The sequence below is a fragment of the Triplophysa dalaica genome, chromosome 14 (assembly GCF_015846415.1).
Source record: "Triplophysa dalaica isolate WHDGS20190420 chromosome 14, ASM1584641v1, whole genome shotgun sequence".
Lineage (NCBI taxonomy): Eukaryota > Metazoa > Chordata > Actinopteri > Cypriniformes > Nemacheilidae > Triplophysa > Triplophysa dalaica.
In genome coordinates this window covers 11,470,063-11,485,280 of record NC_079555.1, presented here as the reverse complement: position 1 = coordinate 11,485,280, position 15,218 = coordinate 11,470,063, and the positions used below count along the sequence as shown (strand labels likewise).

At 38.3% G+C, this 15,218-nt stretch overlaps 1 protein-coding gene across 13 annotated transcripts in view; it reads right to left on the bottom strand.

Annotated features, from left to right (window-relative positions):
• ryr1b (ryanodine receptor 1b (skeletal)) overlaps positions 1–15,218 on the bottom strand; it is a 73,843-nt gene that overhangs the window by 49,919 nt on the left and 8,706 nt on the right. For 9 of the 13 annotated variants that reach the window (XM_056766300.1, XM_056766298.1, XM_056766301.1 and 6 more), the window contains exons 2-21: positions 8,836–8,955; positions 8,242–8,343; positions 7,201–7,221; positions 5,670–5,744; positions 5,498–5,576; positions 4,990–5,102; positions 4,790–4,889; positions 4,577–4,673; positions 4,381–4,455; positions 4,131–4,287; positions 3,250–3,417; positions 3,021–3,142; positions 2,702–2,888; positions 2,491–2,626; positions 2,254–2,349; positions 1,710–1,828; positions 1,470–1,603; positions 636–877; positions 371–563; positions 50–266 (exon numbers count right to left, since the gene is read on the bottom strand). In XM_056766300.1, the coding sequence (XP_056622278.1) occupies positions 50–266; positions 371–563; positions 636–877; positions 1,470–1,603; positions 1,710–1,828; positions 2,254–2,349; positions 2,491–2,626; positions 2,702–2,888; positions 3,021–3,142; positions 3,250–3,417; positions 4,131–4,287; positions 4,381–4,455; positions 4,577–4,673; positions 4,790–4,889; positions 4,990–5,102; positions 5,498–5,576; positions 5,670–5,744; positions 7,201–7,221; positions 8,242–8,343; positions 8,836–8,955 (2,553 nt within the window). The remainder of the gene's footprint in view (positions 1–49; positions 267–370; positions 564–635; positions 878–1,469; positions 1,604–1,709; positions 1,829–2,253; positions 2,350–2,490; positions 2,627–2,701; positions 2,889–3,020; positions 3,143–3,249; positions 3,418–4,130; positions 4,288–4,380; positions 4,456–4,576; positions 4,674–4,789; positions 4,890–4,989; positions 5,103–5,497; positions 5,577–5,669; positions 5,745–7,200; positions 7,222–8,241; positions 8,344–8,835; positions 8,956–15,218) is intronic. The other 4 variants (XM_056766303.1, XM_056766305.1, XM_056766307.1 and 1 more) reach the window with 1 other exon arrangement.

The window sequence follows — 15,218 nt, the reverse complement described above, 5'->3', positions numbered from 1 at the left end:
GCAAGCAAGATTCGAAGACGAAGAAATAGTCACAAAGCGACTGGTTTACCTGGGCGGTGTCAACGGGACAGGGAGTGAATGAGGTGTGCGTGAGAGACTGTGTGGGACCCAGAAGGTTTCGGACGCCATCGAAGTCGTGCTTGTACTCTTTAATAGACTCGATGCGCATTCTGTCTTTGGGCAGAAGGGCTTCGTAACACGGTGCGTAACCGGGAGGCGGTAGGAACTTGAAATCACCATGGCGACCACCTAAGAGGAAGCGCGCTCTGTAGAATGAAAGAAAATGCAGGATAACAATGTTAAATAAAAATGATCAATGAAAATCAATGAAACAAAAATCCCACAATAGCAAACAAATGAAGTCAATTACTTCACTCCAGCAGAGAAGCTAATGACGGGGAAGAACAAGCCGTCTAGGTTGAAGTTCTCAAACATCCCCTGGACCGGATGACCGTTGACACGGAAGGAGATGCTGGGCACGCTCAGATCCAGACAGCAGCTCACGACGTCATCGGCTGCCAGGGCGTGCTGGTTGGGTGAAGCCACCTGACGTGACACGTGACCTAAAGAGAACTGACATGTAAGAAACATTCAAATACGCCGCTGTGTATTGCATACGCTCAGATCATATTTACCTGACCACAGGTGAAGACCATCAAATCCATAGGAGTAAAAGTCATCACCCACACCGTTGCCGCCCCATCCTTCTCCTCCTCCAGGGTACGGACTGTAGCCCTCAGTCATGCCCCAGCCCACACGCAGGTGGGTCGCCTGAGCCGTCACATACGCTTCCACGTAGTCCACCATTACCTCAAAGTACCACTTTTTGTACTGGGTGGAACCTTCACAGGTACCCAAGAAGATATTGGGTCTCACGCTGTGAAGAGCAAGCAACGTTTATAGAAAAAGTGTTTTAACATATTGGAGAAAAGTGCTGGAAAACTGCATGTTGGGTCTACAAAGCCGATAACAATGACTATCTAGGTATCTTTTTGATTTTATCTTGGATTTTAGGCATTTTTAACATACGTTTTACTGTATAAATAGTTTCAAAAATATACATTTTAATAAAATTAATTTTACGATATATATTAAAATAGATTTTAAATGAAACTGCTTGAAATACTATACACTTGAATAATGAGTTTTACATTTCCTTTTAGTTGATTGTGTGATAGAAATGTACTGTATAAAATATTTATCCTTTAAACAATTGCCAATAATATGGCTTTAACCTCGTCATATTTGGGCATCATCATTATTTGAATAAACCAATTAGAATTAAACCTGGTCAAAAATGTTGATCTGTAAAAAGCTTGATCTATAATTCTTTGGTTAATAAAAAACTCTCATATTTGTAATCCTTAGATGACCATTGTGCCCTAAATGTTGAATAAAAAATGGAATAAATTGCAGTGAATAAAAATTGGATGATAAACACCATCCTTCTCACTCGCCTCCAGGCTTACCTTGATACATAGTTAACAATGTTAGTCTGCAGCAGGAGGTCACGACCCGGAAGCAAATTTTCTGTGATGAGGTTTTGATTGGACCTCACAGCAACACCGTTACACACACACAAAGAACGTAGTACGTCCAAAACCTGACCAAATAAAAGAAAATGGTGAGATTGGAAATGAGAAGATGTGTAATAAAATTATTTTATAATCCATAAATTCTGAATCTTAATGACATGTTTGCTAACAGACCTTATGGTTTCGACCGTGTTTGTCTAAAAGGGAAATGATGGACTTTATGTGGTTCTCCTGGATGATGTTCAAGACTTCAGGACTTTCGATCAAAACACAATACAGCACCTCAAGAATGCCTGGAGACAGACAGAAAAGTGTTTGATACTTAAAGGAGAAATGTGGAGACCCCCTCCCTTTCGAAGTACTACGGTGGCTGACACAGGACAAGATGTCGTCTCGTTTTCGCTTATTTTCCAAAGGAGATAATTGTTCCACGAAACACTCTCAATAGAGTAGTTTGTCCGTTTAGGGCTACTGTAGAAACAACATGGTGAATTCTATGTAAGGGGACCCGCGGTGTATGTAGATAGAAATAACTCATTCTAAGATCATAAAAATATAACGCTTCATGGTGTCAGGTCTTTTTACACCACTCAAGATTTAGCTATGTATAATATTGCATTTCTATCAATAAGTCCTCCCAAAATTCCACACCGGACCTTTAAAAAAAAACACTTTTTATAAAAAAAATGTTGGGGACTTTTATTAAGGGTGGGTTTACCTGAAGAAGCCTCCAGACGATCCAGTTTACTGACCAGCCAATCCAGATTATCACAGAACAAAGCACAGTTAGAACGGTTTCCTCTGATCAGAGATGCTACAAAAACAAACAGATATACACACAGTAGACTTATAAAAATGTTTTTCATGATATTTTCAAATGACGCTTTGGACCTAGATCATCAAAGCATATGGTCATCTTGTAGGAAGAAATATCAGTGACTATTATGAGTCTCACCGAGCAGTTCGTAGAGAAGATTGACAATCTCCTTCCAAGATTCAGCTGCCTCCTCCCCGGCAAACTCTGAGAAGTGCGCAGCAGTGTTGTAGACATTCAGACGATCTATACATTCCAGAACGATGGTGATCATCCCCTACAACACAAAACAAATATAATGTAAACAAGGATAAGGTCTGATCGTCTGGCGCTCAAACAGGCACAAACACACCTCTTCTTGGAAGAGGTTCTGTCGGTTGCGTAGAGAGCGCAGCTTGGTCTGTTTCTCCTCGTGTTCCAGCTCCTCCTCCGGCGGACGGAAGTAATGGATTAAATCCTGCAGAGATAGAATCACTCCGTCCAGTGGCAAGGACACCGGCCCAGACGATTTGTTCTTCCCACTCAGAGAGTCTAGACCTCTAACGTACAACAGAGAGAACACACAAATGAATGAAAGGTAGTAATATTTGGTCAAATTTACTTTATTTAACCAAATGATTGAAATTGTATGTAGCATGACTGAATGCACAATATGTGGTGTATCGTCGTACTTGATAAATTGTGTATAAAGGCCAGTGGTGTTATAAATCATACGGGCAGCCTGAGATTCTTCTGTCTGGGACCGAGACACGGTGAGCGCATCATCCATATGGCCCTCTTGATGTAAAATGGCCTGAGATGAATAGAACGATTTGTAAGATATCACAGTTAATATAAATAGTTGAAAGACCAGTCAGCATACACGGTTTGTAGGTCCATTAAAATTGCCAGGCTCTATACCCTTCTCTTCACAGTTCCCAGACGAGCCGCTTTAGCATCTAGAGCAGCGTATGTGAGCCACAGGCCTGTGGAGAGATGCTGCACAAAGCACATGGACTCGCCATATTTGATCTCAGGAACACCCATTCCTTCCACATCTCGCTTCTTCTGAGCCCCTTCAACCTTCTCCTGCTCTCCAGGAACAAGCACAACACGTGGAACATTACCAACAGAGAGAAAAGAAAAAGAGTGGAAAGTGATTAGAGTTTAAGTATAATTGGTTGCATAATACATACTGGATTTGATTATTTTATATCAGGGTTAAAAGACTTTCAGAAATTAATTAAGAAGGCGTCTTAAAACTCCTTTTTTCTGTCAAGTATTTGAATGAATGAACCATAAAAGCAAATCGATGTAAAGCTTTAATGTATGATAAAAAATATTTTAAATTATTACTAAAGAAGTAATTTATCATGAAGAACGATAATATCCTTACATCAAAATGTTTGAATATTTTTTAAATAACAGAGAAATTTTATTTCATTTTTTTTTTTTTAATTATTAAAAATGATTATACAATCAGAGTGTATAATATTTTAGTTGTATAGTATTTATATTAATAAAATATAAATTTTAGTATATAGCAATAATTATAAATATATTTCAATACATGTTTATAAATTTACTTTACATTTCCAATATTTCTATAAATGTTAACTTTACTTTATTTTCAAAGGCCAGGACTGAAAAATAGTCAAATTTAAATTAATGCATTGCGCCATAAAATATATTTCTAATGGAAAAAACAACACTGTAAAAAGCTTGAACAGAATTGTACTTTTTTGTACATCTACAAGAAAGAAAAGTAGATGATATTGTTATAACTTTGTATCCATATAGACCTTCGATGCGCGGAAACAAAATGCAGACTGTTTGGTGTTGGCTTTCTCTGGATCCAGAACCATAAGACCCTTCTCCTCATCTAGACACAGGTAGCGACCCGTTGTGATGTGACGTACACGGAAGGCCTGACCCCACTTCATGTGGCTACCGCTCCAACTACAAAGAACAGACACGTGTTAAAAACCACACACAAGAATAACACAATGTAACAGTTAATAAATCAATAGATGAGTCGAGAGATTCTCTCACCCTATTCTCAGTGGCTCAAGTCTCCACAACGATCGGGCCTGACTACATACGGCCCCTCCTTCATATTGTGCAATCCTACAGTGACAGAGAACAATAACACTCAATTTATTCATTATAACATAACAACATATCGAAAGATATTTATAACTAAATGTTTAGCAAAAAACTTGCTGACATAAAAATGAACGTTTCTTACTTGCGCTGATCCTCTCCTTGATCAGGTTGTGAGATGGCCAGACACTCATCCATGTGACCATGGAACAATCTTATGACATAACCTCCGGTTAAGTGCCCTGAGAAGGGCATATATAAATTCATGGTTGAAAAATCTGAAGTCGACTTCAACATTTCAAAATGATTTACTTTCATTTTGCTTGAATGCAAATTCAATGAATTTGTAATTGCGTACCTTCTGCCAGCTCACACCCTGATAAGACGGGATTCATGTTCCATAAAGTCTGCATGAAGGAAGCATCGACCATCAGATCCCCACTGGCGTACGACAGATGCTGAAAAAATATCACACAGAAATCAGAAGTCGAATGCAAAGACAATGATCATGAAATGAACAGTTAACTTTATGAGGATCAATGGTTTAGAAAACCCTACCAGGTATCTCTCTGATGATACGCTAACCAGGATCAGGTCATCTCCTACTCTGACTTTCTCACCCTCTGACCTCTGCTTGGATGCGGGGTGGATGGTCCACCAGCATGCTTCCCCTGAAAATACAAAACAACACATCACTGAATCTGTCCGGTTGAAAATTCTAATAGGCACAGTAACATAAAATAATAATGTTTAAAGTAATAGACCACATGAAAAATGACAATTCTTGCATCATTTTCTCATCCTCATGTCATTCCAAACCAGTATGACTTTCTTCTTTCAGTAGAAAACAAATACAGATATTTTGAGAAATATCTCAGTGATTTTGTGTCCAAATCATGGAAGTCAATGGGGTCCCACGTTGTTGGCTTAGCAACATTCTTCAAAATATCTTCTTTTGTGCACAGCAGAAAAATGAAAGTCATACAGGTTTGGAATGATGTGAGGGTGACGAAATGCTGAAAGAATTGTAATTCTTTAACTCAAATAAATAACACAGGTTATGTACCCGTTGAATCCTCCTGCAGGCCGACATCAAAAGCCAGCTTGTCTGTAAGTGAGCGTGATGTTGTCAAGCAGCTTAGATACTGTAATTCAGAGCAAAAAGAGATTTCAATCTTCACGTAAACAAGTGCTTCCTTTAAAAGCTGCAAATGCTAAAAAAGTCACGTGTATCCCACCATGCCAGAGTGATGGTGTCTAAGAAGGATGGCGTGACCGTAGAGCAGCGTTCGGTGTCCTCCTCCCTGAGAAGACTGAAGCACAAAAGAGAAAAGTTAAGCACCGTTGATGACTCGTACAGTAAATAGTGCTGTGACAGGTTGACCTGATGTTGTATGGAGGGACACAAAAATAGGGAAACACACCCTAGTGTTATGAAAGGAGGAAAACAGAGAGGCACCATAGAGTTCTTCACATTCACAGGAGGTGTTACAGATACATACTGTAAGTGCAGAAACAATGAACAGAGGAGGGAAAGGTCACACCAAACCAGGTGGATTTACATTCAGCCGTCATTAGGACAACATACACATCCTGAGGACGGCTTACCTTTTCTCAACATCCAGTAAGGTTTAAAAGCAAAAGAACATGATTATTGTTGCTATTAGTCATATGTACCGTAATTAATGTCTCATAATCTGAATGAGTAAATTTACAAAGAGAGAGAAAGAGAGAGAGAGCATCGTATCAAACATTAAAGGGACAGTTCACTTCAAAATGCCATTACATGTTCACCCTCCATGAACGAATAGTTCGCTTTTGTAAGCCTGAAAAAATCTGTTCTTAAATTACTATTCATTTCTAGACCCCATTCATTGACATTTGACCAGTTACTTTTTTCAAAATGTTATTATTCTTCTGCTACAGTGAAATAAAGTTGAATCGTTTGGTGAACGAGTGACAACTACATTTTCATTTTTAGGTGAACTCATCCTTTAATTCAGCACAACAGCTGTGGACACCTGGGATGGGGGCAGAATGTTACTCCCCCTCTCGCCTGTCCACATTAGCACCGGCTCAGAGGGCTTCTGACAGGAGTGTCCTCTGGGCTGTGGTCCACAGGATTTTCATTTGGCTTCCCAGTAATGTAAGTCATGGAAAAGCTTGTTGTTTATAGAGCCAGGTGAACTTCTCTCTCCCATGCCGAGGCGGACGTGTTCCATCATATGAACTCACGTTCATAGTTTCGGTCTACTATGTATGTTTTTTTATAGAAAGAAACTGAGAATGTGAGGGGAACGTATATAAATATGAAAAACTTTTAAGTATTTAAAAATTCGCCAAATATTTCTCGACATGACAATGCAAGGTAGTGTAGTAGTGCACGGATAAGGTTTAAATCTACTTGCGTACCTTATGTGATAAGTGTTGGTGTCTTACAAGCTGAAGATCATCATAACCTTACCCTGGATTCAGTGGCACTAAGCTAATCTTTCTCTCTCTCTCTCTCTCTCTCTCTCTCTCTCTCTCTCACAAATGTAAACATTTACACACAGACTAGCTATCAATTGAAATGCCATTTGGAAGCCAAATGGGCTTTCAACTCCAACCAAACCATACAGAGTAAGAAACAGGTGACAGCAGTCAAAGGTCAGACAGAATGGAGATACAGCATTGTCATCCACACCGGACACAGAGTAGAAAAAGATTTAGGAGAGGAAGAGTGCTACGTTTTGAAATAATAAAGATATGATACAGTATGAGACATACCCATTTCTCCAAATCGATTGCCTAAAGTTGGCATGAAGGGTCAGGAGGGAGACAAAGAGTACAGGAAGTTAAGTTACAGTGTTTGTGTTTTTTTAAAAGGCAGGAATAGATGTGTATGCCTCAGATTGTCAAAAATCAGATCACTCAAAATATAACAAAACAAAGCAGTAATAAAATACTTTAACTAATACATAAAGTAAGGACAAAGCATTCATCTTTTTATAAACTGCAAAATGCCTGAAAACATTTGGTTGACTTACAATTAAAAACAAATATGAGAAAATGTGTAATAATTGTGTGATGTACAGTATGGGATGCAAGAGTATTTGTGATATTGTATTTGAACCTATAAATAAACAAGGGTTTGGTGTGAAATTAAAGGAACAGTTCACCTTTAAAAGAAGATATTTAGAAAAATGTTGGTTTGGTAGCGAAAACTGTTGGTCCCGAATGACTTCTATTGTGTGGACACAAAACCAATACAAGTCAATGGGGACCAACGGTTTTCTGTTACCAACCTTTTTCAAAATATCTTCTTTTGAGTTCTGCAGAAGGTTTGAGATGACAAAAAGGTATGAAAATAATGACAACTGTAAAGGAACTGTTCCTTTAACAAACACAAAATGTAAGATTGCCTAAAGTGTAAGAAACATTCTCAAAGCATACTGGGATACGATTGTTCATCCATACATTTACAAAATAATACTGCTGTTATAAAGCAAAAGCAGGTCAAACAAAACACTTATTTAAAAAACGAACTAATTTAAAAAATATATTTAAATCTGCTATTATAATGTTCATTTGAAATTAAAACTTTAGAAAATGAAGTTTTAAAAGAGACCTAAAATAAAGTATTTTCAGCTGGCTGTAATGGTCTTTTGGACCGCACTGTATGTGTCTACAGTACAAGTAAACCATACAGCATGTTTCAATTAAATCATCATCCATTTATGTCCATCATCATCCATTTGACCTTTGTTTCACAAACCCCTCCCTGGACTCCACCTCTCCCTCGTTCTCTAATTTTATTCAGACTCTCACCTCACTCATATCCACGGTGTTTGCCAGCATCTCCTGTAGGGCTCGTACCGAGAGCGACTGCTCCAGTATAAAGGCACAGATCGCCAGATCAGGCGGGACATTCTGCAGAAAACCCAAAAATGTTTGCACTCATTGTGATTAATGGCTTTAAAATGATTAAATAGGTTTCTTGAAAAGTGTTGTGAAAGTTATAGACACAAGAAGGAATTCACTATGGGGAATTCATAGGGTTTTATATACATTTTGTAAAGGTACAGAGTACAAATTTAGCAGCATCTAGTGGTGAGGTTGTGAATTGCAACCCCTCCTGCCATTTTGAAGCACTACAGCGCTCTCACGTTAAGGGCTACTGTAGAAATAACACGGCGAATTCCATGTAAGAGGACCCGCGCTGTATGTAGATTGAAATAGCTCGCTCTAAGGTAATAAAATCATAACACTTCACTATGTATGGTATTTATACACCTCTGAAGACAATTAGTTATGTATCCTATATGATATTGCATTTCTGTCAATAGATCCTCCCCAAAATCACACATTGGACCTTTAAGAATCTTGTCATTAAACAAAATGTGTTTTTTCTTCTGGCTGTACCTGGGCATTTGACGTTGTCTCAAGAAAACACAGACGGTTTCCGAAGCCTTCACAGGAAAGGCATAGCTTGATCTGCTCCTTCAGAACGGTCGCAGAGCACTGGAGCACAACTTGGTCTTCCTGCGTTCGGCCGTGAGAAAAAAGAAAAGGAACACAGTGTATAGACTTTCGTGACAGACAGGTGACAATACTTATGACAATGCAATAAATGCCTATTCATAGTGAGATTTGTAAATATGTCTGATGGTAAGACAGTGATTAGTGAACAAACACACACACATATACAGGCTGATCTGTCCGGGGCAGTCAAGTGTAAATACAGTAATAAACACGCCCCGCTTCCAAACACCCTCCACCTGTCACTGAGCATTCTCAGCTGTTCTCTCTACTGACTCATGATGTGGCTTCATCTCTCTCCCTTCAACCTCCTTTCCTCTATCATTGCCTCTCTCTTTAATAATCGTTCACTGTTCTGTAGCGGCACCTTTGTCAACATTCATCAAACCTCACGATCTGACTTACTGATTTTCTCGCCACTGCTTCTCCTTGCTTCCCCTCTACACTATATATTTCAGTCTTCTTGCTGTGTTCAGGCACGATCTGTCCCACAATCCCCAGCACAGAGGAAATGGGGACAGTCTACCCTTCGGTAAGTGTAGGACACAGAGCCCTAAAAAACTCCCTTAGTAGCTCACAAAATAAACACTCAATTGGAAAGTAGAGCTCTATTTTAATACTTACTAAATAAAGGGTCTGGAATAGAATATAAAACATAGAATAAAATAGACAAAATACTATAAAATAGAAAAAAATACAAATATAATGTAGAATAGAATAGAAAATATGTAAAAATTGTAAAATATTAAACAAGATCAAACAAAACAAATTGATTTAGTCAGACATAATATTACTTTTAACTAATATACTGCATTGTTACAGTTAGTTCACCATTATGATCAGTAAAAGCAGTGATGTTTCCACTTTGTTTCATAAAAAATGTCTATTAATAGTTACTGAATACTGCAAAAAAATTCAGATAGTTCTTGACACGGGGCAGGGTAAACAGTTATAGCCAGGTAAAACAGCCTCAAGCTTGTTTGAAGTAGGTGGATAGTGTGAGTGTATACATAACCCTCATCCTGATATGAATTTTAATGCAGTGACTCAAGTCTTGTTGGCCCATTTTCAGAACCCACAGACAAAAAGCAACCGTCCATAAACTATTAGGGAACAAAGAGACACGGCACTGCCCGGTATAAGGTCAATGTCAATAAAGAGGAGGATGCAGATAGTATCATAAACTATCTTTGCACAGTCTACAGCATATCGACTGATGTTTTAGGGAAATGTCTGCTACTTAAAGCGTAGCACATTGATATAGAGGCTATTGAGGGAAAAACAAAAAACATGAATAATGTCTGAAATTATTTTTTGTATGTAATATATATGAACTTTGCTTGAAATTATTTAAAATCTATTTAATGTACTGTATACTGTTATTAGTAAACTCTGCCCCAACAAACTAAACACACAAATAATTCCAAACTTGACTGTCTCATTCATGTTTCTAAAACCTGTTGAAGATTATTTGTCAGACAAAAATCAAATGCAAATCTTTTATGAATGAATCAGTTACAAAATTACTGACCACTTAGGTATTGTGGTCTGATGTAGTGGTCTCGTGGTGAGCCCCATGATCTGCAGGCTTAGCTCATCTCTGTATAAATAGGCCCAGAGCAGCTCAGGGATTTAGAAGATGCAGAACGCTTTACACCAAGCGAATCAAACAATCAGCGCTAATGTGACGCTTGAACACTTCAATGATCACACGGATTACTGTGAACAAAGAGTGTAGGAATAACCAGGAAGGTTTGGATAGACACTGGATAGAGAATGCAGGCTATAATATGGGAGATTTAATATGCTTGTTAGGACAGGTTTAAGATTACAGTCAGACCATATTTAGGTCTAGACCTTTTCAAATAGTTTTACAGATTGTTTAAAACAATATGAGAAATCAAAATTGGGGTTTCTAATGTATGTTTTTAACCTTTGAGGCCATAGTGTACAGTATATACTTGTACACCTAAACAAAAAAAAAAATCAAACAAAAACAGTAGGTTTTAACTCTGGGTCAAAAAGGACAACCCCTACTGTTGGGTTCTAAATAAACCTATGCTGGGTTATTTCAACCCCAAACATTGGTTTGTTTCAACTCACGGTTAGGTTAAATTCTAGGTTAGTTTCCCCCAACGGTTGGGTTTGTCCCTTTTGATCCAATCGTTGAAAAAACGGCATTTTTAAAGAGTCGGTTCATCCAAATTTTTTAATTCTGTCATCAAGTTGTTCCAAATCTGTGTACATTTCTTTGTTCTAATGAGCACAATGCTTATAATAATGTTCATAACCAAACAGATCTTGCCCCCCATTGACTCCCATAGTAGGAAAATTACTAGAAAAAAAAAATCTTCTGTTGAACACAAAAGAAGATATTTTGAAGAATGTAGGACAGCAAACAGTTCTGGGGCACTTTGGACTACCATTGCGTTTTTTCCTAAAATGGTTGTCAATGGGGGGCGAGATCTGTTTGGTTATAAGCATTCTTCTAAATATCTTTCTCTGTGTTCATCAGAACAAAGAAATGTAAACCGATTTGGAACAGCTTGAAGGTGAGTAAATGATGACAGAATTAAAATTTTTGGTGAACTGACGCTTTAAATTGGCATTTTTTCAATTGTAAGATCAAAAGGGGCGAACCCAACCATTGGGGGAAATTAACCTAGTATTTTACCTAACCATGCGTTGAAACAAACCAGTGTTTTGGGTTGAAATAACACAGCATAGGTTTATTTTAAACCCAATAATAGGGGTTGTCCCCAGTTTTGACCCAGAATTAAAACCTACTGTTCCCTTAAAGTGCATTTAAACCTCTCTCTCTCTTGAATGGACCAAAATATGAATATCTTATTACTGATTTGTGTCAAATCCACCCCAAAACAGAAACTTACCACTAAATTGATCAATACTGATCAATATTTATCACAGAGAAATTATTTTTCAATTGCAAATATGTCATGAAATTTAATAAGGAATACATACCAAATAGTGTACACAGTGTTAGTTAGCAATAATAAATATTTACAGAGAAAACTACAATTTTCAATCCCTTTGGGAACACTGTCAGTTGTCTAATGTATGAATCATTAAGGTGCACCTATGATGAACTACCAATGGAATAAAAAAGACAATAATTGTGTATATTAGTAATACAGAAGCTGACAGCATTGGCAGAGGTATCGATGGCTGTTTGGTTGGGGACCGGCAACAAAAATCCATCTTCATTATGCTATGATTAAACATTATTGATTCATATACAAAAATGAGAAGATGAGATGGACTCGCAGTCTGTTAACTGCAGTGAGGTGCTTTAGTGTGGACACACAGTGAGCTGACACAGCTGCTTTTAGGCCTCTGCTGAAAATCGAATTCTAGCTCTCCTCTAAAGAGCCCAAACTGTGTTTCAGAACGGCCAAAGCACCTTTTGGGGTTGAAATGCATGAGAAACACTGATGCTTCACCACCACTCAAAAATAATGAAGATATTTTGAAGAATGTTGGTAACCGAACAATGGTGAAACCCACTGACTTCTATACAGACACAAAACCAATGCATGTCAATGGGTACCGCTGTTGTTTGGTTTCCAACATTCTTTAAAATATCTTCTTGCAGAAAGAAAGTAAGTCATAAAGGTTTGAGGGTGAGTAAATAATGAGAGGATTTACATTTTTTGGTGAACTATCTTAAATAGCTGGCCTGTAAGGGTGTTGGAAAAACAGAAGGTACAAAAAACAGGTGTTTTGGTTATTTACTTTGTTTTAAAGGTGCATTTGCATTAGTGCTGCACGATATTGAGGACAACTGCAATTTGCATTAACTTGCTGTATAATGCAATGCACACTATGCAATAAGAGAATTATTCAAAGTTTTTAAATCATTATGAACTAAATTATTAAATTTATATAAAAATATATGCAGCATTTCACATTTAACAGCAATCTTGGGATCCATTCACAGCAGTCTATGATCTGCAATTATATATATATATACAGAGTATATTTGGTTTCAAATTGACAGAAAATATGTACATCTGGCAGTATGACTGCACAATGACAAAAGTAACAAAAATGTGCAACAATAAAACTTATATCAAGTCTTCAATAAAACACAGAAGACTTATAATCATTACAGGCTTAACTCAGACAAACATCTGGTGTAAAAGAGGAAATGCAAAAAGCTCCATCAAAAACAACACACCAGTGTTTATAAATAGAAACAGTGTGGGGATTCCCCCACATCTTCAGTTTGCTGATAAAGACCACCTCATGCCAAATCCTATCACTGCAACTACAGCCTCCACCGACCACAGACACTGATGGATTGAAGGATGGTGTGGGTGGATTACCGCAGGAGAGAAGAAGAGAAAAAGCGTGACAGGACGTGTCAATAGAGAGGAGGAGGAGCTGGGTGTGCATAAAAGGCTGTCCCTTTCCAAAATGCTTTTGTCTGCCCTGACTAACCTGGACTATAAAGGTCCATCAGGGCACCCTGCTGATGTATAAAATGTCACTTTATATGAAGGTGGGCTGCCTGTAGTCACACAGCCAATGTGGCATTTATGGGGTCACAGTTGTTGTTTTCCTGTCAGTACAATCGGACCAAAGATCCCTGCGAGGCATAAACATCTTTGATTACTTGTTCTTGAAAAGAGAGACTGTATATTTAAAACATGTAGTCTATGTGTGTTGCTCGGTGGGTTACTGCATCCCAGCATAGCTGAATCCACCAATGGCATAGGTTTGGGGTGGGACAACAAGTATAAATTAATTCCATTGTGCCACCAATTGTCCAAAATGTGTACAGTTTAAGGGCACATACATTAATTAACACTTCAGTCCATCTAAATCCCGAAAAGGGACAATGGACTACAAAACTGTACCACTGAAGCAAAATCAGTCTTCAATTCTAATTCTTGGCTGGGTTCCATGCAGCAAGTAGCAACCTCGAAACTTCAGCAGCTCTAGATATAAGACACCTTTCAAGAGTGACATATGTTTTCTAGCATCAGAGCAACCGGTTGTATAAAAGTCACCATAGGATTTGAAAGCACACCAAACTACAGGCAGTCATTTCAGGAGATATAACTCATTTACAGAAGCACAGCAGGTGTAGAGCAGAAACAAAACACAACAGTCATGCAAATGATTGGGACTGTTTAAACAGGTCATAAAAACACCATAGGTAAAAACAGTGAAACAGAGACAACATCTGATGAATGGACACTGGGGCATTGAAAAGGCAGAGAACTACTTTATTTGATTTTTTTGCTCTTAAATGTGAATATTATGCAATATAAGATCATTTTAAACAAGTGGTAATTTCATGTATGATGCAAGTTGTCCTAAAAAAGTAACCAAAGATGTTGTTTATTATATAACACACATGTCTCACTGATGTTTGAGAACCAGGAAGTGTTCAAACACTTTTGCTGCATCCTCCAGTCGACCCTCAAGGTAATGGGTGTCTCTGCAATGATTCAAGTCTTACCTCTCAGGTAGGTCATTTAGAGTATCCTGGAGAGGTGAGACCTCTGAGTCCCAACATTTCAATACAGGTGTGCCACTGGGCTCAATGCTTGGACCGTTGCTCTTTTCCATATTCATGACATCCCTAGGTTCTGTCGTTCGGAAACATGTTTTTTCCTATCACTGCTATGCGGATAATACACAACTGCACATGTCTTTTCAGCATGACGATCTGACTGTTTCTGCACGCATCTCAGCATGCCTGAGAGACATTTCGACTCAGATTCATCACAACCTCTCCATTCAACTAGGCTCATCGACAAAAAAACCTTCTAGAACGGCAAGAAACCTGGGAATGGTAATCGATGATCAGCTAAAATTCACGGATCATGTTGCAAGCATCACCCGGTCATGAACATTCATCCTCTACAATATTAGGAAAACTAGACCTTTCCTGTCCGAGCATGCTAAACAAGTATTAGTCCAGGCTCTTGTCATGTCCAGATTGCACTATTGCAATGCGCTACTGGCTGGACTTCCAGCCTGCACAACCAAACCTCTACAGGTGATCCAGAATGAACTGAAGAGATCACATTTCACTCCTCTTTTCATTAAATTAAATTGGCTCCTTATAGTCGCTCTCATCAAATTCAAAGCTCTGCTTTTGGCATACAAGACCACCACTGGTTCGGCAGCCCCATATCTTCACTCGCTAATACAGACTAGGGCTGGGCAATATATATCTCGATTCGTCTAAATCGATTCTGAAATCAAATGCGTTGTTTAATGCACAGCTCATC